General features: G+C 44.2%; 1 protein-coding gene across 2 annotated transcripts in view; it reads left to right on the top strand.

Moving 5' to 3' along the window:
• TMEM234 (transmembrane protein 234) overlaps positions 1–24,266 on the top strand; it is a 156,287-nt gene that overhangs the window by 84,345 nt on the left and 47,676 nt on the right. For both annotated transcript variants that reach the window (XM_044082530.1, XM_044082538.1), the window contains exon 3: positions 10,988–11,054. In XM_044082530.1, the coding sequence (XP_043938465.1) occupies positions 10,988–11,054 (67 nt within the window). The remainder of the gene's footprint in view (positions 1–10,987; positions 11,055–24,266) is intronic.

Here is a 24,266-nt window from a genome sequence, read left to right on the forward strand (position 1 = left end):
GAAGATTCTTTCCAGCAAGTTATCATTGTCTTACCATTTGGAGAATTGGCAGTTAGATCCTTGCACCCTTAAGTTAACTGCTTGGCAGATTAGTTCTGACATCTACATGGATAGAGCCTGGATTTCAAACCAAATGACGTGTGATTAAATTGTTGTATGTACACTGGAGAAGTAAATTGGGTGAGAGAGGACTGAGTGGGCCGTGTCCACTCACTGTGGTGTGTAAGATAGGGGAGGGATGTCTGTATTGTGTGGTGATTTGCTAATGATCCATGCTGGAGACTGGATGACATAACGGATGTCACTCCTGAAAATGAGTGACAGCCCATGCTTTATCCATTGCACATACAATATTTAAGGTATATTTGGTATGCAATGAGAAATGTAGGGCTTTTAAAAAAAACTCTAATGGCTGTTTGGATGATGATCCCACCACAGTAAAACTCTTGGTTGTGAGTGCCATGGTAGGAAAGACACAGATTGTCAGCAGACAAGGGAGGACCAAAAAAAAAGTGAAAAAATACATATTAATAACAATAAGTTGACTCATGGCTGTTCTATTTCCAGTAGTAGTGAAGTCCGCAAGAATTCTGTGATAAAGTAATTTGTGTAGATTGTTTCTTCCATAAATTTTTCACTGTTTAATGGAGAGTGGAAAGTTTCTTCATCTGGGTTGTGAACCATGAGCTGGACTGTTTTTCAGCACAGATATCCCAGGTTATACAGCACCCTTAAAGATTTTGGTTATAGTCTTACCTCCACATTTAGTGGGACATCCTGAAATAACCAGGGTCACTTTTTAAAATATTGCTGCTATTAATTTGGAAAGGTGACTGAATGAGAGAATGTGAGTTAACATGCATTTTCTGAAGTAAAAGAAGTCTATAACTATAGTGACAGAAGAAATGTGTCTAGTTATTAAGTCAGTTAGTTAGTTAGTTTTAGGAGGTATGGAGCAAGATTTTGAGCCAAAATCAGGGACAATTGAGAGTTATTTGACTGTCAGGGTTCATTTGGAAGCCATTTCCAACATTCTTGCTGGACAGGAATATCATTCATCACCAGGTTGAGTAAAAGCACAAACTTCTTATTGCTTATCCCAGACATTTTGCCCTCCTCTAGTTGAATTATTACACCCCTTACAACTTTCCCTCCTACATATGAATTAATACCTTCATTTTCACCCCCCAAACACTACTTCTCATTTTGCTCTTTTTCTGACTGCCCCTATCCACCGCTGTATCCCTCCTGTCATGCATCTACTGTATACCTAAATTATAAACTTTCTAGAGACACCAATTTAGAATGGGCAGCCTAAATAGAAACAATCCTGCACCATGCAATCTCAGTCATATGCTGTTACTACTGTACAATACTAATATCTCCCATCCCCTCCTACATAATTTTATAACTTACTTCAGTACATCTCTTGAACTCTTTACAAATGTATACAATACTAAAATCTCCCTTACTACATCATTTTATAATTAACTTAATTACATATCTTGAACTCCTTGCAAACCTTTCTTTACTGAAATGTAAGAACAGTAAACTTTACAGTAATGTTTCCCGGGTCTGTATTATATAATTGAAAATTCAGTTAGTGAATGGCACTTACATCGAAAATGCCATTCAGCAAACTGTTCATAGTGAGATCGCGGTACAGTAAAGATTGGAAAATTTGCCCTTTCCTCACTGTAGTGTGATCTCTGATTTGGTATATATAATTAGCGGGGGGTGTAGGGGGCACAACCCCCCCCCCCCCGACAAGAGCGAATTCAATGAACATCATTTTTGATGTAAGTGCCGTTTTGCTGAACTGAATTTCCGATTATATAATATAGACCCATGTTTCCCTTCTGCAGTATCAATCCATTTACTTTTGCAAGATTTTACAGCTGGAACAACTGTCTAGACTTATAACTGTTGATGTAAATGCTTTACTGTATACACCTGTCTTGTAATTATGTTTGTTGTTTCGTGAAATATGTAACTGATATTTTTCTGAGAACTGTTTAAAGTTCTCTTGTTAATGTAAATGTACTGTGGTTGAGCTTTTCTCTCTGGGTGGTCACTGAAAATGGATTCTGCCCAGTCAGACTTTCCAGTCGACAAAATAAATAAATAAAAGTCATGTTGTTAGACTTCCCGAAAGTGTGCAAGGACTTTTGTGAGGCACATTCATTGTAGGCCGTCTTTGAAGGACTAATTTACTCCGTGAGACATTTATTTTATGCTAGAGAAGTTAACCCTTCCCTCATGGAACCAGCTGATGTAATGGGATCCTATCTTGCCTACATTCATAACTGATGGGCTCGGAGCCGATCCATTGGCTCCGACTCGGCCAACTAGTACACTAGAACGAAGTCTCTTATTGGCTGGGCTACCCTCTATCCCAGGATGCACCACACCTGCTTCCCCAGATCTCGTTTGCCGCTTTACAAGCTAGACGTGGTCTCGACTTGGCTGGAGCTAAGTGTCTTTTCATTACCTTTTTCTGGTCTTTGACCTTGGGTTTTCTTCACAATTTAATACAACAGCTGTTTTAATGGCTATTTTGTGTGTTTTTTGTGTGAGTGATTGAAATTTATTGTTGACACTTATATATCGTTGGTCGGGCGAGGCCCGTTTAAGTTAGAGGGCCTTTGCCCTTCTTAGTGGAGTGTCTGTGTTATTATTTCCCTTTTTTCTTCCGGACAAAGCCCGTTTAAGTTAGAGGGCTTTTGCCCGTTGTTGTTGTGTTCTTTCCTGATTGTTATTTCTCTTGTGAGTTAAATCTCTCTCTAGAGAGCTCGTGCCCTTTTTTTCTCGCGCTCTAACAGTTTGGTGTTCTTAGTCACTTCTGTTTTTTGCGCAACATTTGAGTATTTCAATAGTGTTATTGCATAGTTGTATAGGCATGTCTAAAGAACAAAAATCAGGGTTCAAAAAGTGCACTAGGTGCAATTATAAAATGTCTCTTACAGACAGTCATTCTATATGTGTATATTGTTTAGGACCAAAACATTTGCAGGAGACGTGTAGTGTGTGTCATGCTTTTTCTTCTAGGGTTCTTCAAGAACAAAAAAATAAATTGATCTTGAAGGGTCTTATTAAGCCCTCTTTTGAGGAAGCTTTGGATTCATCTTCTACTGCTTCTAAATAGAAAAGGTCGTCGGCTCCGACAAGCCCGTCGGAACCGACTGCTAAAAAGCATAAGTCGACCTCTTCTTCCTCGGCTCCACTGACTTCGGAGCCGAGGGTCGAAGGGTCTGCCTCGATGCCTCTTTCCTCGGCTCCATTAGTTTCGGAACCGCAGGTTAGAGTATCGAGAGGCGAATCACCCCCATCGGTCCCGATGGTTTCGGAGCCGGTGGAGGTGTGCAGCTCAGACTCTTCCCCCTCGGCTCCGAAAGCTCCTTCGGCGCCGATCCTTATTCATGCTGTGCCGGATCCGGCGCCAGTAGTGTTGGAGCCTTTTCGGAGCCGGTCCCCTACATTGTCTGAGCCGAGAGGAAAGTCGTCTCGACCCCTGTCTACTTCCTCTAAATCCTCAAAATTGTCGGATTCGGATTTGGATAGGGTTATTCAGAGGCTTTTCCAGTCTCCAGTTTTGGCACAAATGGTCTCGGCTCCGGCCCAGTTGGCTTCGGAGCCGATCCCCCCTCCGAAACACTCGATTCCTCCTCCAACCTCCTCGGAGCCGTTGGAGTCGGTGATGGTGGAGCAAGGCGAGCGACGGTCGGAACCGAGACCCCCTCGAGGTCTATCGGCACCGACCATTGTTCCTACCCTGTCCTCGGGTTCAGGGTTTGGTACTGGGACTTCCTCAGCCGGGGCCGAGGGGAACATCTTGGGACTGGGTGCCTCGGTACCTAGTCTTCTCCTCGGAGCATCGGCTGCCGGAATTCCTAGTGCCGTCGTGGCCTCTCGGCCAGTGATCTCCATGGAGTCTGGAGATCCTGCCTTTGAGGCCATGAGGAGCGCACTGGCCATGTCCTTGCCGGCTCAGCAGGCTTCCACCTCACCGTCCCTAGACCTGGAGACTGGTGCTTCTGCCGTACTGCAGTCCCATGACAGCGGGGCCCCAGGGCCTGAGGATACCCCCGTCGGGGGTTCCCTTCTTCCGGGGGGTCCGTCTGAAACAGCTTCGGATGAGCCTCCATGGAAGAAATTGTGCAAGAGGAAGCACGTAGACTCCCAAGATGAGTCTGTCACATCGGACACTGACCTCGATGACGCGGAGGGGTCCCCAAAATCATCTTCGGATGATGTCTCTTTCTCGGATATCCTTGAGATTCTGAGACAGAGAGGAGATTGGCAGGCCAAAACCCCTTCCGCTGAGGAGTCAGTCTTCCTCAAGGCCTTCGGGGCCCAGCCCTCCACCTCCTGGGTGTCTCCGCCCTTTGATGAATTGCTTGATTTGGTTTCTCGAAGGGCTTGGGAACACCCTGATTCTGTGGAACCGGTGCCTGCAAGACCAAATAAATTTCTTTCAGCCCCCCCTCAAAAGGAATTTTTAACAAAAGGAGTTCCTGTAGATGCAATGGTGGTGGCATCTGCCACACAGCAGGACGTGGCAAAGGCTTCAACGTCTATCCACCCTCCTAATAAGGATTCCAGGAGCATGGATAGGTATGGGAAGCATACCCTTTCTTCAGCGGCCTTTACCTTACGGTCGCTGAATTACTTATGTCATTTTACTAGGCTCCAAAGGGACCTCCTTAAAGAGCTAAGTGAGTCCCTCACAGGTAATCTACCTGAGGCGCTAGCCCACACTGTTGGCGCCCAGATGACTACCTTATTTTCCATTGTGAACTCGTCCATGAGGCTCATCTCAGATGCGGCGAAGGCGGTAGAGCAGCGGGAACAGGCGTCGCCCTCAGGAGACATGCCTGGTTACGCTTGTGTTCATTTGCGGAGGCCTTCAAGTCTTCCTTCGCCGACGCCCCCTTTGATGGGTCATCCTTGTTTGGACCCAAGGTGAAGGACACACTGACTCGGTGCGAGCAGGAGGGCAAGACCTTGACTGCCGTTGGGGCCCGTTTTTCCGCTCCCTCTAGGCCTTACCCCAAGGCCCAGAGAGGAGGGAAAATGTGGTTCAAGAAAACTCAGAGGTCTTTCCCTACTCCACCCAGTGGTCCCCCCTCTAGAGGCAGGGGGGGGGGATTCAGGAAGACGCCGCCCCAGAGGCGGCAGAGGCCCCCGTAACTCTGGAGACCGCGATTCCTTTCGTGGTTCTTCCTACACTCAACGTCCCTGAGTTGGTGCCCGACTGTGCAACTCCGGAGCCAGTCGGGGGTCGTTTTGCGGAACACCCACAAGCTTGGGAAGCTATTACCAGCGATCAGTGGGTGCTCCGGATTATAACCGGAGGCTATCTCATTCCCTTCATCAAGCCCCCCCTTCCCTTAAGGGAAATCCCGGACGTGCCACCCAGTCAGCGGGATCAGGCAGCCATAGAAGTTTCAAAGCTGCTAGAAAAAGGAGTCATCCAGCCTGTCCCCACCGATCAGATTGGATCAGGAACTTACTCAAGATTATTTTTGGTGCCAAAAAAGACAGGGGACTTCAGGCCCATTTTGGACCTCAGTTCATTGAATCGCTTTGTGAAAAAGTCCAAATTCCGAATGGTCACCCTTCAGTCCATTCTCCCACTACTGGAGAAGGATGTCTGGATGTGCTCCATAGATCTCCAGGACGCTTACTATCACATTCTGATAGGTCAAAAGTCCAGGAGACATTTACGCTTCCGCCTGGGAGACAGTCATTTCCAGTTCCGAGCACTGCCCTTTGGTCTCACCACAGCCCCCAGGGTGTTCACCAAATGTCTGGCAGTGGTGACTGCTCACCTGAGAAGTCTAGGATTCCAAGTGTTTCCATATCGAGACGACTGGCTCCTTACTGCCACCTCCAAGCATCTACTATTTCAGGCGCTCATGGCCGCAGTCACCTTGGGCCGTTTCCTGGGAATTACTTTCAACTGGCAAAAATCTGTACTACAGCCATCTCAGCGTATTACCTTTATAGGCGCAGAGTTAGATACAAAAAGGATGCGCGCCTTCTTACCGGCAGCAAGAATTCAAGTTTTGCAGAACCAAGTCCGATCCTGCCTCCCCCTATCAAGAGCTCCGGCCCATCTGTTTCTACAGGTGTTGGGCTCGATGGCATCAACTATACTCCTAGTCCCCTTAGCCAGACTGCACATGCGGGTGCTGCAATGGCTTCTGTCGGTTCAATGGTCCTATCAGGAACTCCCCTTGAACCACTTAGTTATGATTACGGAGAGTTGCCGTCGAGATCTGCGTTGGTGGCTCCTCCGATCCAATCTCGACCAGGGGCGACTCTTTATTCCTCAGTCCCCCATTGCCACTGTGACCACGGACGCCTCCCAGGTACGGTGGGGGGGTCATTACCTGGACAGGTCTGTCCAAGGCACATGGCAACTCCAGGAGGTGCATTTGCACATCAATATCCTGGAGATGAGAGCGGTACTCTTGGTACTACAAGCTCTCCATCACGCTCTCCCACAAGGTCCGATTACTATCCTCTCCGACAACATGTCGGTGGTTTGGTATATAAACAAGCAAGGTGGGACCAGGTCATACCCACTGTGCAGAGAAGCCATGAGACTTTGGCACTGGGCGGTAGCTACCAACCGCTTCCTAATGGCAATGCACATACCGGGGAAATCCAATGTGATTGCGGACAGACTAAGCAGGACCATCCTGTTACCCCACGAGTGGTCCCTCAACCAAAGAGTGGCTGCGAAAATCTTCGCCAACTGGGGTCTCCCTTGCTGCGACTTGTTTGCCAGCCCCCACAATGCGAAGTGCAGAGAGTTCTTCACTCTGATCCCCTCTCAGGGACAGATTCCCAGGGACGCTCTAACCCACATTTGGCCCCCCGGTCTCCTTTATGCCTTCCCTCCGGTTCCCCTCCTGCCGAGGGTGATACAGAAGGCAATTTACCTGGAGAGCGACATGATTTTGATTGCCCCGCACTGGCCTCGTCAGGTTTGGTTCCCCTTCCTTTGGAGGTATGCGGTAGAAGGTCCATGGTTTCTGGACCCGGTGCCAGACCTGTTGACTCATCAGTCAGGACAGTCTCACCCATCTCTCAGGTCCTTGAGGTTGGCGGCATGGTTACTCCGCTTCCATCCTTAGTAAGAGACAATTCCCTCTCTCCGGAGGTGATCCACATATTGTCTTCCTCTCACAAACCTTCCACTGTCAAACTGTATTCCAGCAAATGGAAAAGGTTCACCTTCTGGGCTCAGCAACGAGGTATAAACCCTCTTACCGCCCCAGTATCGGAGGTCTTGAATTTCCTGGCCTCTCTTTTTCAGTTGGGCTCTTCAGTTTCCACGATTAAGGTTCAACTAGCGGCTATCTCTAATTTTCATGCTTCTTTTGAACCTTCATTAATGTCTCACAAACTTTGCAAGTCTTTCCTAAAGGAGCGTGGCTCCTTAGGCCCCCGATATCTCATCCTGTTCCCCCTTGGGACCTAAATTTGGTTCTAGCTGCCTTAACTGCCCGCCCCTTTGAACCAGCTGCTACCTGCGATTTGAAATTTCTGTCCTGGAAAACCGCCTTTTTAGTGGCCATAACTTCGGCCAGGCGGGTTTCAGAGCTTCAAGCTCTTTGTTCTGACCCTCCTTATTTGATATTTCACAAACATAGAGTGTCCCTGAAATTAAATCCCTCCTTTTTACCAAAGGTAGCTTCTTCTTTCTGCATTCAACAGGCTCTAGAGCTCCCTGTATTTTTTCCCCGAGTTTTCCAATAACGCAGAATATATCCTTCATCAGTTGGATGTCCATAGACAACTGCGTTTTTATTTGAATAGAACTGCTCAGACGCAGAAATCAAATCAACTGTTTGTTTCCTTTGCAATAAACAAATTGGGTCAACCAGTAGCTAAAACCTCCATAGCTAAATGGATTAAAGATTGCATCTCTTTCATTTATTCACAGGCTAACAAAGAGCTTCCCTTTCCAGTCAGGGCTCATTCTACCAGGGCAATGGCTACTTCTGTAGCTTTTCACTCCAAATTATCAATAGATGATATTTGTGCTGCGGCTACCTGGACTTCTCCGCACACTTTCATTTCTCATTACAAGCTAGATGTGGTTTCTCGAGGCAGGGCTTCCTTTGGTTCCACAGTTCTCAGGAGTGTTTTCCAATGAGCCACCCGGGATTTAGGTGCTAGGGACGCTGTCCCATCAGTTATAAATGTAGGCGAGATAGGATCCCATTACATCTTTTAGTTATGTACTTACCATAACTTCGGATGTATGGGATCCATCTCACTACATTCATGCACTCCACCCTCCTTCCCCCTTCCGTTCGGATTTAGAGGAGATGTAGTTCCATTTGGAGATCTTCTCTTGAAGAACTTTAGTTGGTTGTAGTAACTACTATTTTTTCTGTGTTTGCATGTAAGTATGAAAGCAAACAAACAAGATCTGGGGAAGCAGGTGTGGTGCATCCTGGGATAGAGGGTAGCCCAGCCAATAAGAGACTTCGTTCTAGTGTACTAGTTGGCCATCGGCTCCGAGCCCATCAGTTATGAATGTAGGCGAGATGGATCCCATACATCCGAAGTTATGGTAAGTACATAACTAAAAGTTTGTGCTGATTTAAATTATTAAATTTGGAAAGACCTTATACGTCTGCTAAAATGATGCACTCCAGGCTGTTTCTTTAAAACCATCTTATCATATTTTCCATAAGGAAAGGGTTACTATCAGGACTAATCCATTTTTATGTAAAAGGTGGCTGTTGAAACCATTTATTTTTCTAGGTGATTTTTGGCCTTGTACCTGCCCACCATCAAGCTTCCCCTCAATTAGACAAGTGCCCATTTGTTCCTCTGCTCTGATTACACAACCTGTAACTGACACAGGTTTTTCTGAGATGGGTCATCATTCAGGCAGCCATAAGGGTGCTTTGTGGTCTTACTGAGATCCTGACAGTGAGAGCACTTGGGTGGTCTTATCACACTTGGCGTGGGGATGTGCTGTACCCAGCTTCACTTCAGTGGGATCCAGTGCCCTTCCCTAGAGAGTGCATGCTTCTGCACAGCTGCTACAAAGACTACAATTGACTGTGGCTTAGTGAGCTTAACACCCACCCCTGGGCCACTCTTCTGCCATACCACCCCTGCCCCACCCCAGATGGCCCAGCCAAACTACCTGCTAGCACCATCCACTGCTAGAAATGCTAATCAAACTCAGTTTTCCTGAGCCATAATCAGGTCTTTATCCTTCTGTGCCATCAGTGCTGGTCTGTGGAATCCAGTCTTTGTCAGTTTGCTTATTTTCTTCCTAGCAAATCATGTTGAATACCTTCTTCAGTTTATGGATGTCTGTAAGCAACTTGCAAATTATGGAAGTAGGACCCAGTCCATGCAGAAATATGAACATCACTTTTTTTCCATTACTAGAACATGTGCGGTTAGAACATCATGAAGCAGACCTTTCCAGATATCTGGCTAGTTGCAGTTCCTTTTTTGTAACAAGCATGGGAACTCTCTACAGACAGAGCTGAAAGTGAATGCCTTTATGGGCCATTGCTACTTGTCCATGTTTCTTCCTTAATGCCATCTTGGATATCATTTGTGCACCTGCATAATTATGTGGTCTGAGTCTTCCTTTGGTGCCACTGTTGTCAAGGGTATGTTCCCACAGAGGGGCACCCAGGAAGGTTAGCTAGGGGCTGTGTCCTACAGGTTATCAAAGATGAACCCCCTTCTTACCAGATACCAAAGCTATGAGTATCTAACACAATGATAGAGCTGTTAGAAGTTCCATCTTCAGTAACAGCCCCTGTCTGTCTGCTCCAGTTTTCTTTTTGCATTATCTTTGTAGGGTAGCTGCTTTTAACTTTTATATGGGCTCTGATCTGTAGAGAGGTACTATACTACACAAGTGCATTATGGGATAGAGGAGGAGTAGAAGAAGGGTCAGGCAGCCTACTGAAGCTTTATTTGCTAAACAGTTTTAATGCATGTGACATATCCAACAGGTTGCCAAGCCAAAGATGGGCCTCTATATAGCAGAACTGTCATCTTGGATACCCATAATTTTTGTTTAAGGTGAATACCTCACACAACTGCATTGCCTTACTCTATGGATCAATACATGTAGATTTTAATTATATTAGTTATTGTGCAGAAAATGGAAACTGTACAAAACCTTGATACTTCACTCGAGTTGTAAAAAGATGTTCTTTTATTTGAGATTTCAGGTATCATGTAATCATTTTAAGTAACTGGGAAAATGTTTAGCTTTTTATGGAAATCTATTATTAGCTTACAGTAAGTTGTTGCAGATCAGTAAACTTGTTTGCATTGTCAGTGATGTGTGATGGTGGCTGGATGTATAGTTGCTACCACAGGAATCGTATTTCATACCTAAGCCCAGAGCTTTACATCACATGTTGTTGCTGTTGAGCTTTTCTTCTGCGTGAGTAATGCTTCCCTTTTCTACTTCATGCAGGCCCTTTGTACATGTCATTCTGTACTTAATCTAGTCATCCTGTGTGCATGTTGAGGTCCTTAGGCCTGCCCATGTCATACTGTACTTAATCTAGTCATCCTGTGTACATGTTGAGGTCCTCAGGCTTGCCTTTAAAGAATGTATGTGTAGGTCATGTACTAGGTTAACTGTCCTGCTCTGGATATATGCCATTGATAGACTCAGAGGCTGTCTCACCATTAGACTTATATGTCGTGAAGCTGTTACTGCTAAACTCATTATGGCAGAGGCTTCCTATGGCCATCTATTTAAGGGAGGTATAATCCATGTTAAGAGTATAGTGGTGTGAACTGAGTGTATGAGATTACCGCGATGCTCGGGCTAAATGTTTTTATGGGAGCAACAAATGAAACCTATATTTACAAAGAGGGCTGTTCAGAATTGCAGAGCTGTTGCTACCAACTTAAATTCATAACCCTTTCTGTGTCAATACATTTAATGCCTTTTGTGTTGCTTGCCTTTCAGTGTCTCATTCCTTTCCTTCTAAACCAGAGTGGATCTGTCGTCTACTATTTAACTTTAAGAAGTGCAGGTGAGTAGCTGTTTGAATGATTATCTTCAGTTTTTGGACTCTAGACATAATTCAAATGAGGTAGACATTGTGTGCCTTCATTTCCTAATACTGATTCACACAGTAAAGGAGCCAGTACCACACAGCCACACACCTTTCATAGGTTCACAGGTTAGTACTAAGCTAACTGCCCTTGCGAGCCATTTTTTAAGCCTAGCCAATTATCCCTTGTGAGACTGAAACCCTGCACCTTGTGTTTGTAAGGCAAACACCTTAGCCATTAAGCCACCCTTTTAATTATTTTTTATTTGTATTTGTTAACCTGGGCAGAGCACAGATCAGCATAATTGCAGACAGTGTAATAATTCTGCAGCAACAGCTTGAAGAATAACAGCAAGGCAGTGGCTTATAAATGCAACCCTGAATCTAGCATCTTATTTGTAAAATATCACTTTATCTGATAACCTTTTTACACTCATCAGCAGTGTCAAACATATGTATATTTGTATATATTTCCTTGAAATGCTTATTGCCATTTGAAATATAAATGCACAAATACTCATACTGCTTTTTTTTTTGTCACAATATTTTAATAAAATAAATGTTTTAAATGTGTTTGTGGTGCTGCAGTCATTTTTCCCCACTACTTCCCTTGTTTAGTTGTAGCAGTTATCATACCATCTGTGCATGCGTGGGACGGCAGTAGGAATGCCAATGTACCTACATGTATGGAATGGCAGTGGGAATGCCAGCATCCCTGCATGCATGGGATGGCAGTGGTAATCCTAGCATCCCTGCAGGCATGGGATGGCAGTAAGAATGTCAACATATCTGCATGCATGGGATGGCAGTAGGAATGTTAGCATACCTGCTTGTATGGGATGGTAGTGGGAATGTGACCTTCCCTACATGCATGGGCTGGCAGTAGGAATGCCAACATCCTGCATGCATTGGGATGGCAGTAAGAATGCCAACGTACCTGCATGCATGGGATGGCAGTAGGAATGTCAACATACCTACATGGATTGGATGGTAGTAGTAATGCCAACATACCTGCATGCCTGGAATGGCAGTAGGACTGTCAGCATACCTGTACGTATGGGATGGCAGTGGAAATGCCAACATACCTGCACGCAAGGGGATGGCAGTAGGAATGTCAACTTACTTGCATGCATGGGATGGCAGTAAGAATGCCAATGTACCTGTATGCATGGGATGGCAGTAGGAATACCAACATCTCTGCATGTGTAGGATGGCAGTAGGAATGCCAACATACCTGCATGCATGGTATAGCGGTAAGAATGGCAATGTACCTGCATATATTGGATGACAGTAGGAATGTAACGTATCTGCATGTATGGGATGATGGTAGGAATGTCAACATACCTCCATGCATGGGATGGCAGTTGGAATGTCAGCGTACCTGCATGTATTGGATGACAGTAAGAATGCAACATACCTGCATGTATGAGATGGCAGTAGGAAAGTAACATACCTGCATATATGGGATGGCAGAATGAATGTTAGCATACCTATATACTTAATGTAAATGGCATCACCCCCATAGAACCGGAGGTCATTGCCAACCTTTTGGCTGACAGGTTCATAGGTTGGTACTAGGCTATTGGCCCTAGGGCCTATACAAGCCTAGCCATAACAATTTCCTGGCTGTTTCTTCCCACACTATTTACTTCCCTGGACCCCTGTCTATAGGGCGACTGAAATGATCTCCCGAGTGAATTTCCTTTCTCTCATCCAATTGTCAAGGTTCCTTTTGAAGAGGGCCAAAGAGGAGCTCTGCTTGACATGTATGGGCAGTCTATTACAGAGTCTGGGGAGTCTCTGGGTCAGGAACCTATCCCTCCAGCATGTTTTGTTTATTGTGATGACAAGGTTTAGATCCCTGGAGCGTGTGGCTCTGAGGGATTGGGATTTCTTTAAGTGTAGCATGTCCAACAGCTCTGGGTTTGACATGGTCTTGTATGCTAAGCAGAGATCGCCTCTGAGTAGATGATATGCGACAGAGTATAGCTGGAGTTGTTTTAAGGCAGTCATCGTAGGGCATGTGCTATAGGCCTGTGACTCTTTTAGTGAGGTATTTCTGCGGCCTTCCCACTTGTTGCAGATGTCTTAAGAGGTACATACCAAATGGGGCGTTGTATTCTATAATGGGTCTAATGAGGGATGAGTACATTGGGACAATGACCTCCTTTTTTCTGGATGAAAAGCCCTTAGTGATGAGGTGTGCCGCATAGAAGGATTTCCTGACTGTTGTGGCAATGTGGCTATCGAAGGTGAGACCACTGTCCACCTGTGTCCCTAAGTCTCTTATCACACTTTCAGTGTTTAGTGTACTGCCACCTATGTGGTAATTCACAGGTACATCTTTTTTCACAAAGGGGATAACTATACGTTTCTTGTCATTGAGCTTGAGCCCATGGCTCTGGCACCAGGCATCTGTTTCTGTAAGGCCCTTTTGTAAAGTATCCACATCATTTGTGGATTCAGTAATGGCTCCCAGTTTGCAGTCATCTGCGAACTTTGTTAGCCAGAGTCTACTTTTACAGTGTGGGATCTATCAGTAAGCCAGTTGGCAACCCATTGAGTGATATAGGGATTAATGCCCAGCTTAGCAAGTCTATCTATGATTCCAGAGTGGGGAATGGTGTCAAAAGCCTTGGCGAGGTCCAGATAGGCTGTGTGGACCACCTTACCCTTGTCCACAGCTCTGGAGACTGATTTGAAGAAGTCAATCAAGTTCAGGAGACAAGATCGGCCCTTCACGAACCCAAACTGGGTAGGGTCCAGTGTTTGAAGGTTGCCAATGTCTTTGTTTATAAGTTCCATGATAATACGTTCCATGGCCTTGAAGATCAGCCTCGTCAGACTTATGGGGCGGTAGTTCCCGGGATCCAAGGTGGATCCCCCCTTGTGGAGTGGGATAACTGTAGCTGTGCACCACTGAGTGGGCACAAAGCCTGAGGTGAGGCTATGATTAAACATGACACTTAGGTGAAGTGCCAGTTAATTTTGTAGTTCATGTAATACACAGCCCGGGATGTCATCTGGTCCCATGGATACTGTATTCTTAGCTTTGGAGAGTGCGTTTTTTACCTGTGTGGCCATTATTACCGGAATTTGGCAATCTTCCAGTATTGAGATGGGCCATTTAGGGGGTGAGAGGGGGGTGAAGTTGGCACTGAATTGATCTGCCAGGATATTGGCAATATCCTTGGGATCAGTATATTTAATGCCATTCTGTTGTAGTTCAGAGCAGATCTGAGCATTGCCATTTAGATTCTTGACATAGTTATAGAATGCCTTGTGGTTGTCGTTAGAATCTTTGGCAATTTTATTTTCATGTTTCATCTCAAATTTCTCCCCTCACCCCCGATAGTCCAAAGGAAATACCACATAACATAATCCCCCCAACCATTACTAGGGAACAGGTCGTTACTGCACTTTCCAAAACCAAAAACACTGCATTGATGGGCTCCAATATCCTGGGATGTGTAATAAATAGCATGAAACATGACCTTTTTGGTCCACTTGAATCACCTTTCAACAGGAGCCTTCAGTCAGGTTTGTGCCCAAGGAATGGGAATTGGCAACAGTCATTCACATGCACAAAGAAGGTCCAACGACAGATCCAGGTAACTACAGGCCAGTAAGTCTGACCAGCCTCATGTATAAGGCCATGGAACAAATCATTGTGGACATAATAAATGATTGCATAGGTAACCTGCAAACACCGGACCCATCACAGTTCAACTTTGTTAAAAGAAGGTTATGCTTATTAAATCTGATGAACTTTTTTGAGAGCGTCACCAAAGCAGTGGATGAAGGCAAGGCTGTGCACACAGCATACCTTGACCTGGCCAAGGCTTTTTTATTCAATACCCTACTCAGGCATTATAGACAAGCTCACTAATTTAGATATAAACCCTTTTACCACCAGCTGAATAGCCAGTGGCACACTGATAAGACTCAGGAGGTCAAAATAAGTGAAGCCACCTCCACCAAGAGGCCAGTCACTAGCAGAGTGGGCCCACTCCTTTTTGGCATCTATTTCTCTAAAAATGGAAGCAAATGTTGAAGATTTATGGCTGACTAAGTTTACAGATGATTGCAAGTTGCAGGTTATCATAGACTCCCTGCAGACACTAGCATTCTCTGACTAACAAATGGTGCCAAAGCCATGGTCTTAAACTCAGTGCTAAGAAATGCATAATTGTACCCTTTTGGAAGTCAACCATCCTGACTAATTACCATGTTGATAATACGCCCCTAAGAGTCGACCCAGTGGTCAGGGATCTGTGTACATATTTAGACAGCAGCCTTACCTTCATCTACCACATGGCCTCGGTGGTCGGGAAATTCTTTTATGTTGTGTAACTTATTAGTAAGAGCATGGCATCTAGGTCCAAAGAGGTCATTATCCCACTGTACTCTGCCCTTATCAGACCAATCATAGAATACAATGCTGCCTTCAATATGTACATGACCAGGCATATGCAGTAACTAGAGCAACCTCAGAGGTTCCTTACAAAAAGAATACAAGGTGTAATAAACCTGTTTTATGCAGAGTGCCATAAAGCCCTCTCCCTCTACTCAGTCTCCTATAGATTGCAGAGGGTTGATCTGTACTTGGCTTACAAGGCGTCCATATTTGTAAATTAAACAGTACCAAAAATACAAGGTCCAGAGACCTGAGTTTTGTCTGTGACTTGAGACTGCCCTTCATATGGAACAGGCTTCCCCTCCATGTGAAGCTGAGTTCATCTATTATCCATTTTAAGTGCAACCTAGACCAGTGGAAGGGGAATAGGAAGTTTACACCGGGCCTGGCACACATGTCCCTTATGGACAGAGGCTGCTTATAAATGCCTGGCCCTCAATATCCTATTTAGATACACAACATCATTATTTTTTGGGAAAACTTGGCTAGGCTTAGAAAGACCCTCTTCCTCATTCATTAGCCTATTAAAAATCTATGAATGCCTGCACTGTATGGGATGGCAGTAGGAATGTCAACATACATGCATGTATGGGATGGCAGTAGGAATATCAATGTACCTGCGTGCATGGGTAATGATTCCAGTTCTTCTTGTCACTCAAATGCAATGGTTAGTGGCAAAGTATGTCATGTACTCACATTCTTGGTGGTACAACTGTACACTTAGAAATTGTTTTGGGATAGATAATTATACATTTTACTTTTATATTTGTTATATTATGTAGCTTTTCTACTAAATAGTTTTGACATCTTTATATTAATACTAGTAGATTTCTAATGTCATCCTAGCCAGGCAGATTCTGCCTATAGGGATGACTGCAATTAGGGGTACAGAGAATAGGCAAGAGGGGGCGGAAATTTACTGAAGAAAACTGGCAAAGGAACCAAGGTATTGGGAGCAAATAATTAGAAAGGGAAACATAACAATGGGAAGAAGCCAAGATTTCATTTGGACTGCAGGCTAGACATTGCCTTCCCTATCAAGGATTGATATCAGAGTATAGGCAAAGAGAAAGAAATAGGGGGATCGTAAGTGAAAGACCAGCACTGGCAGATTTTTTTAGTAGAATCTAGAAAGAAGCTGCTGTTAAAAAAAAGGAGTAAATAGCAGGGCATATAAAATACTGTATGATAGCTATAGGAATCAATCAGAGGAGCTTAGAAAGGATTGAGAAGAGAGAGATTGGACAAGCAGTTTGCAAAGAAACAATGGGAGATGCATGTATGGCTCCCAAATATGAACTTCCCACCCTCCTTCCCCCAGTCCTTATCCTTTGGGAAAGACCCGATGAGGTATATGGGGACCATTGTTTCCAGTTTGAGCCCCGACTCTGTCTCCGTTCTGTTTCTTGTTATAATTATTATTATATGTATTTATGCCTTTGGGCATATTTAACAACAGCAAACTCAATCTGAGGTAATCTGGCAAGTAAGGGGCATTAAGGTAAAGGGAGGAGCTTGAGAGTCGGATCCAAAAATATAAAGAGATTGGCCGACTCGGATCCAAGAATCAGATCCGAGACCCATGCGTTGAGGAAGAATGAAAATGGACAATATAGATACAGATAGCTAGTAATCTAGCTTTTGACCATCATGTGTCTACAGTGGTGAGGAAATCATTCCATATTGCACAACTTATAAACAAAGGTATGGTATATAAGTCCAAGGAAGTCATTGTTCCACTGTATTAGGCATTCGTCAGACCTGTCGTTGATTACAGTGCTCCCTTTGGTATGTACCTAACCAGGCATATCCAACAACTGGAACATCTACAGTGGTTCCTCACTAAAAGAATACAGAGCATATGTAAAATGTCCTATGCACACCGCCTCAAGGCCCTATCTCTGTATTCTTTCTCCTGCAGGCTTTTAAGGGGAGATCTTTGCGTGGCATACAGGGCATTATCAGACCCCACTCTGATGGGCCTCTTACATATCCACAAAAAAACAGCACCAGAATTCCCCATTCCAAAGACTTAAACCTTGCCTGCAACATAAATAGGTCCTGCTGGAGAGATAGTTATGTAATCCCAGAGACTACCTCATCTATGGAACAGGCTCCCCATCCATGTGAAGCAGAGTTCCCCAATTCAAGTGCAACTTGGACAATTGGATGGGAAACTGGAAATTCATCCCTGGTTTGTCACCTATGTCTCTAATGGACTCAAGTAACCTGTAAATGGTTCAACTCCCGAACCCCTGCTTACACTTATCAAGGGTATTACAACTTATCAGAGATTTGAGATCCATCACTAGGCTTAAAAAGGCCTTTGTGATCATTAGCCTAGTAAAAAACAATGAACTTATGAACCTATTGTTATGGTGAGTACATAACTTTAATATTTTGAGGATCTTAATACCATTGACCCATGGTCTAATAATTTGGGGATGTAAGTGATCTGTAAGTAAACCCCCTACTCTCCTTGTCATGTCTTCAGTGTAGTACTTAACAGGTCATTTATCACTCCCCTGCTGTCTTCCTTTTTTCTTTAACACACTTACTGTTGATTTATATTATATTAGAAGTTATTTTATACTGTGATGAAATTTGGCTTCTTAAATCCAGCATGGCCTTCTAGTCATAGACTGTAGTAATACAAAGTAGTCTTAAAATACTACTCTCTCTACCCCCGGTAACCAGCTTTAAATAAGTACATAAGTAAATATATAAAATAAAAATTTATACAAACTAAACAACTTTAGGTGAGCTGTGCCAAAACCAAGTTTGTTTTATTTGAAACAAATTCAAGAGTGACTACAGTGCCCTCTTAACCGATGGCATGTTCTTATTCTCCACAAGTCTACACCAGAAGCAGTTAACTTGCTTTTATTACTTAGGCATCTAGAATGATTGTCATTTTGTTTTCTTATACTATATAGATCACCTCCAGTGTAAGCTTTCTGATCAGTCACCTTTTTATCAAAAGGTTGCTTTTTTCCTGAATCTGGAACTGCATTAGACAGTGGGAATTTTATGCTCTAACTTGAATATGGGCTTCCTGTCAGCTGTGTCTTCCTGTTCTAACTTTTCATGCTTCAGGTATTTTGAAACATCTTTGATATGTTTGTTCTTCCTTTTTCTTATATCACCATTGTTAAACTTTTTGTAGCTTTTGAGAGTTGCCAGTTAATGTAAGTCAGATGTTACACTCATGCCTCAGTTTTCAAATGTATTAACTTAATCTTCTGTTCCTTGCCACTGCAGCCACTTGTAATAAGCCACATTGTAGCATACATCCCATAAACTGCTCACATCTGCAAATGGACTTCTTAATCGGGCCTGTTGTATGGAATAACCTATCTCTTGTCCTAAAAACCTACAGAAACCTTTCTGTCTTTTGGATTGGTATTTAAACAGTCTGCTTTTGTTTTTCTAGGTCACTGGCTTCTCTTGGAGTATAGGCTCATGGCCCGGAGGCTGTTAGAAGCCTAGCCAAGAATTTTGCCCTTGTTCCCACCAGCACCTGTTTCCCCTGTCCAGCAGGGGACACAGGTGGGATCCCAGGGGGTATTTTCTGTTTCCCATCCTGTTGTCCAGATTCCTCTTAAAGAGGGCTAGAGAGGTACTCTGCTTGACATGGAGAGGGAGTCTATTCCACAGATGACAAATCTATCCCGCCAATATGTTCTATTAATGTCACAGAGCAAGTTGAGGTCTTGCATCAGTATGCTACTGATGTTTCCAGTTACTGACAGTTTTGTTGCTAACACTTTTTCCTCTTTGAAATACAGCAGCAGGCAAATGCTATAACTAAATATGTTGGATTTATTGAATTTCCTGCAGAATTAATTATATTTCCATCACAGTTAATGTTTTAAGATAGCACCATTTTCCACTAAATGAATTTGCATATGATGTTGGGCATTACTGTCAGTTGCTCCTTATTTTTTTTCTGTTAACTGTAATGTTTCTTTTTCAGGGTCATATCTGAAAAATGTTGCAGTGAGAGTTACTGTGATCTGACTAAAAGTCCTCTGCTGTGCAAAATAGGATTTCTTCTTTTGGATATAGCAGTCTTGGCATGGGATTATTGTACAGTGTAGCTCCTGAGCTATTGGACATGTGCAGTCCTGATATCATGATTCAGTCTAGGAGGCCATAATAATCCCTGATGCCCTTCCATATCACTGTTGAGTATTCCTTACATAATGGATCTTCTGCCAAGGATAGCCGAGTGTCCAGCCATTATACCAAAGCTTTTAGCTTTTATAGGTGTCATACATCACATGTATGTTCCTTGCTCAAGGCACAGGGCATAAAGGTGACATACGGATGTAAGCACCTCAGAACTTCTTTGCCGTCAATCCAAACGCCAACATTGAAATTCAGTCTGAACACTCTTCTTCTGTGTCAGTTAAAAAAGTCATTTTCATATAAGTGCCCCACTGGGGTTCTTCCTTATCTTATATTTATTTTAGTGTTGCTGGGTTGCATGTCATCCAGAAACGGAAGATGTCAGTGTGGGAGTCAGATTCTCTATAAAGATCATCATGAACAGTGTCTTTTCTGTCTGGGTGCTTCCCAAGACAAACGCAGTATTCAGTCTGCCAAGTGTTTGTTCCCAGAACCCTACGTAGTCCCCTCTCCTCTTTGTCTATTTACCTGGAAAACCAATGTCTAAAATTGTTGGCACAAGGTGTTATGGTAAAGTCTTTCCATCTCAAAGGTCAGCTGCTGGCCAAGAAAATGGCCAAAAAAACTCATGTCTGATACGGCTGCTGTCAAGCCTCCCCAGATGTCACTTTCAAGGCTGGTGAAATCCGGGAGGATTGTCCAGTTGTTGCTTCAGATTCCTCTGTCATGACCCCATTGGAGGCCAGCATAGATCCAGCTTCTCACACGTCCTCTGAGACTTTTCATACATCTGCGGCAGACATTGAGGGGAAAACTCGACTGATTATATCTGAGGGACCAAGAGGGTTACATAGATTTTAGTATGGGAGGAGTTTCGTGCTATGCTTGTAAAGTGTCAGCAAGGGTCCGATCCACCTAGGGTTTTTTGTGCGGACATCCCACAGGAAAAAAAAAAAACAAGCATTTTTTTCCCCCCTGCAGTTAGATATCCCTACCGTGAATGGCAGGATTTTACTCAGGGGCTGTTTAATGCTTTAATGACTTTAAAACCTCTTCAAGGGGTTTCTGTGCCTGACCCTCCCTGGTCTTCTACTCCTCTTAAGAGACCCAGGGAGCAGGAGTTTTCTGATGAGGATCAGGATTCTGGGGAAGAGTTCTTGGCTTACTGTTCTCAGATCCCTTCCCCTTTGATCTGTGGGTCTGAGGAAGAGGATTCTATCAGTCCAGGTTTGCCTTTAGAAGAACTCTACCGTGGGGACTCTATTTCACTTATGATGGAGGTCTTCAAGTGGGATTATTCTCAGGTTTCTGATATCCAGAAGTGGTATTATGAACTCCCCCCAGATGGAGTCTCACAAACCTTCTGCCATTCCTCCAGTTCTTGCTGCCCTCATGGATACCTTTTCAGCAGCTTCTGTAGCCCCTGATTTTCAGCCCCCAGCTCCCATGACACCTGGCAGATTTTATAAGGTGCCTGATGATTGTAAATTTCTGTATAAAAGTCTTTCAGCTGGTCCTTCTATGGTGTCCATCTCCTCTGACAAACCCTCCAAGATGTTGCCTTCTACAAAGCTGCTTCCTTCAGACAAAGATAGTAGCACCACTGAACAGCTGGGTCAAAAGGTTTATACTGCTGTCACCCTGGCTTATAGGACTATTGATTACCAGACCATATGACTAGGCATATTTTAGCACTTGTTTCTCAGTCTTCCTGACTCTGAAGGGAAGGTTTCCACACTTTCCTTGTTGGGTTCTATCTCTCAAGTGGTTTGGAACTCCATTGATTGCAGTTATGATGCAGCTGATGCTTCTTCTAGGGCTGCTGCATTTGGTTCTCTTCTGAGGCATTATTCTTGTCTATGTCTTTAGGCTTTGACTGATGGCATTAAGGCCAAATTATTGGGTGCTCCACTAGATAATAAACATCTTTTTGACTATGCTGCTGCTGCTGAACTTTTTAAATCCCTCCAGGATATGGGCAGAGCCTTTCAGGAGTTGAAACATATTTTGTTTTTTCCTATCCCTAAGTTATAGAGGAATTACCCTTCCATATCTGCTTTTGCAGGCAGTCTTACCTTCCACCCAAGGGTAAAAAGAGTTCTAGATGTGTACCTCCTGCTAAGTCTACTCAGACCCATGTTTCTCAGAAACCTCCTTTTCAGCACAAATTGGGTTCCATCTGACAGTTTGCTTCCTTTTTTCCCTTAGTCAGGTTCCCATGTCCCTTCATCTTTCCATGTACCTTCCAAAGTGGTTAAGGATCACACAAGACTCTTGGATTGTGTCTGTCATTGGCCAGGGGTATTTCATGGTGTGGAAGTCTCTTCTTCCCTTTCTGGGCATCTCTCCACTTCCTTAAGAATAGTGTCCTCTCTTTCCAGAGGTGCTTCAATGCTGTTTTGGCCCAGGTCACAATTCAGGTTGTGTCCCTTGCTCAGGAAGGGAAGGGTTTTTATTCCAGAATGTTTCTGGTTCCCAGGAAGGAGGGCACCTGGAGACCAGTTCTGGACCTTTCTCATCTCAACACCTTTCTGAAGGTCCTCTCCATTCAGATGTTGTCTCTTCAAACTTTTGTTATATCTTCTTCATCCCCAGACATTTCTGGTCTCTCTGGATCTCAGGGATGCTTACCTGCACTCACTATCCCTCCTTTTTCAGGAATTTTTTGTGTTTCTCTGTTTCTTCCTTGCATTTTCAGTTCTGTGCTTTGCCCTTTGACCTCTCTACTACCCTGAGGGTATTCACCAAATGCCTTACTCCTGTCATTGCCTTTTGCAAGATGAGGGGTTCAGATCTTTCCTTATTTGGATAATCTGCTCATTCAAGACTTGTCCCCTGAGGTTCTTCATTACGTCCTTCAGTTTACTGTTTCCCTGCTGCAAAGTCTGGGGTTCACCATAAGCTTTCAAAAATAAGTCTTGGTTCCTTCTCAGGGTCATGTTTTTCTTGATTGCAGGATCTAGACCATTTCCATGCTGACATCCCTGTTTATCCCCAGGGATCTTTCTAATTGCTTTTCTCCAGTCTCTTCTTCTTCTGCTGCTGGTTTCAGTCGCATCCAGGGACATTCTCAGGGTCCTGAGATTTATGACTTCCACCATTTCTCTGCTGCGTCTGGCCAGGCTCTGTATGAGACAGCTTCAGTGGCACCTCAAGTCCATGTGACGTCAACACTGTCATTGACTAGAATTCCTAGTTCCCTCCCTTCCCTGTCACAAGCCTGACCTTCACTGGTGGAGGCGTCAACTTTCTCTCAACCTGGGAACCTCCAGGTTCTGGCTCAAGAGCTATTTTCAGATACTGCAGGCAGGGGTAGGGAACCTCCTTTGGTTCTCTCAAAGTGCATGATCTCTGGCCTCTTCATCAGAGGTCAGACCACTTCAGCATCAAGGAGATCAGGGCTCTCCTTCTAGTTCTTCAGGCCTTTCATACCCCGTTTCATCCTGGGCCCCTCAAAGTTTTCACAAACAGTACCAAAGTGATGTGGTATGTCAGCAAGCAAGGAGGTACACAATCCTACCATCTTTGCAGCCTTGCTCTTCAGGTTTGGGGTCTAGGTATGCAGTATCAAGTGACTCTTAACGCTGTCTGCATTACCTCAGAGCAAAATGCAGTGGCAGATTCTTTGAGCAGATCCAGCACACAGGCTCACAAATGGATACTTCACAGAGATGTGTTTCTGGAAATTGTTCATCAGTGGGATTGTCCTCAGGTAAATCTTTTTGCTCCCCTATGAGGAGGCAGCTTCCCCTTTTCTGTTCCAGAGTTCCAAGTCCTCTGACTTGGAATGTGGATGCCCTTTCTTTTTCATGGAATGGGATGTGTCTATATTCTTTCCCTCCCCTCCTCTTCCTATGCTCCTGCACAAGATCAGGCAAAAAATATTTTGCTGATGATTCTGTTTTGGCCCAGACAGAATTGATTCCCCTTCTTTTTTCACTTCGCCAGAGGCAATCACCACAAGTTACCTCACCAGCTGGACCTTTTCACACAATACAAGGAGTCTCTTCTCTATCCTCACTTGCCCACTCTTCAATTGATGATGTAGGTGATAAGATTTGATCCCTTTTGGCACCTCTTTTCTGAGTATGTGCTTCAGGTCCTGCAGGAGACCAGGAAACTCACTACCAGGAAGTAATATTTGTCCATATAGAAGAGATTTTCTGTCTGGTGCCTCTCTCAAAAGCAGAATCCATTTTCATTGCAAGTTCCTATGGTTCACTCTTATTTGTGTAATCTGCTCCATGCTGGGTTGGCATATTCTTCAGTTAAAGCTCACCTGTCAGCAATTTCTGCTGGTCTGCCCTTGAATCCTCCTCTGGCCTGTAGATTTGAGGTCAAACAATTTCTTAAAGGCATCCTTCATATCAGACCTCTTGGAAGCCTTTTCTGCCTTCATGGGACCTTAGGTTTGTCCTTGAAAATTTCACTCAGGTTCCTTTTGAGCCTGCTGCTTAAGCTCCCTTATAATGTTGTATTCGGAAGACTGATGTTCTTCGTGTTTCACTGTTGCAGTCATTACATTTGGGTAATCTGCTGGCAGGTTGCCCTCAGTCGGCCTGAATTCCAAAGTCTTGGATCCTGCATCGGTTGCTGTCTTCTCTTCCATGACATCAGGTCGTCAGGGGTATAAAACATGCAGC

Source organism: Protopterus annectens, chromosome 1.part1 (assembly GCF_019279795.1).
Source record: "Protopterus annectens isolate FY-2018-M chromosome 1.part1, PAN1.0, whole genome shotgun sequence".
Classification (NCBI taxonomy): Eukaryota; Metazoa; Chordata; order Ceratodontiformes; family Protopteridae; genus Protopterus; species Protopterus annectens.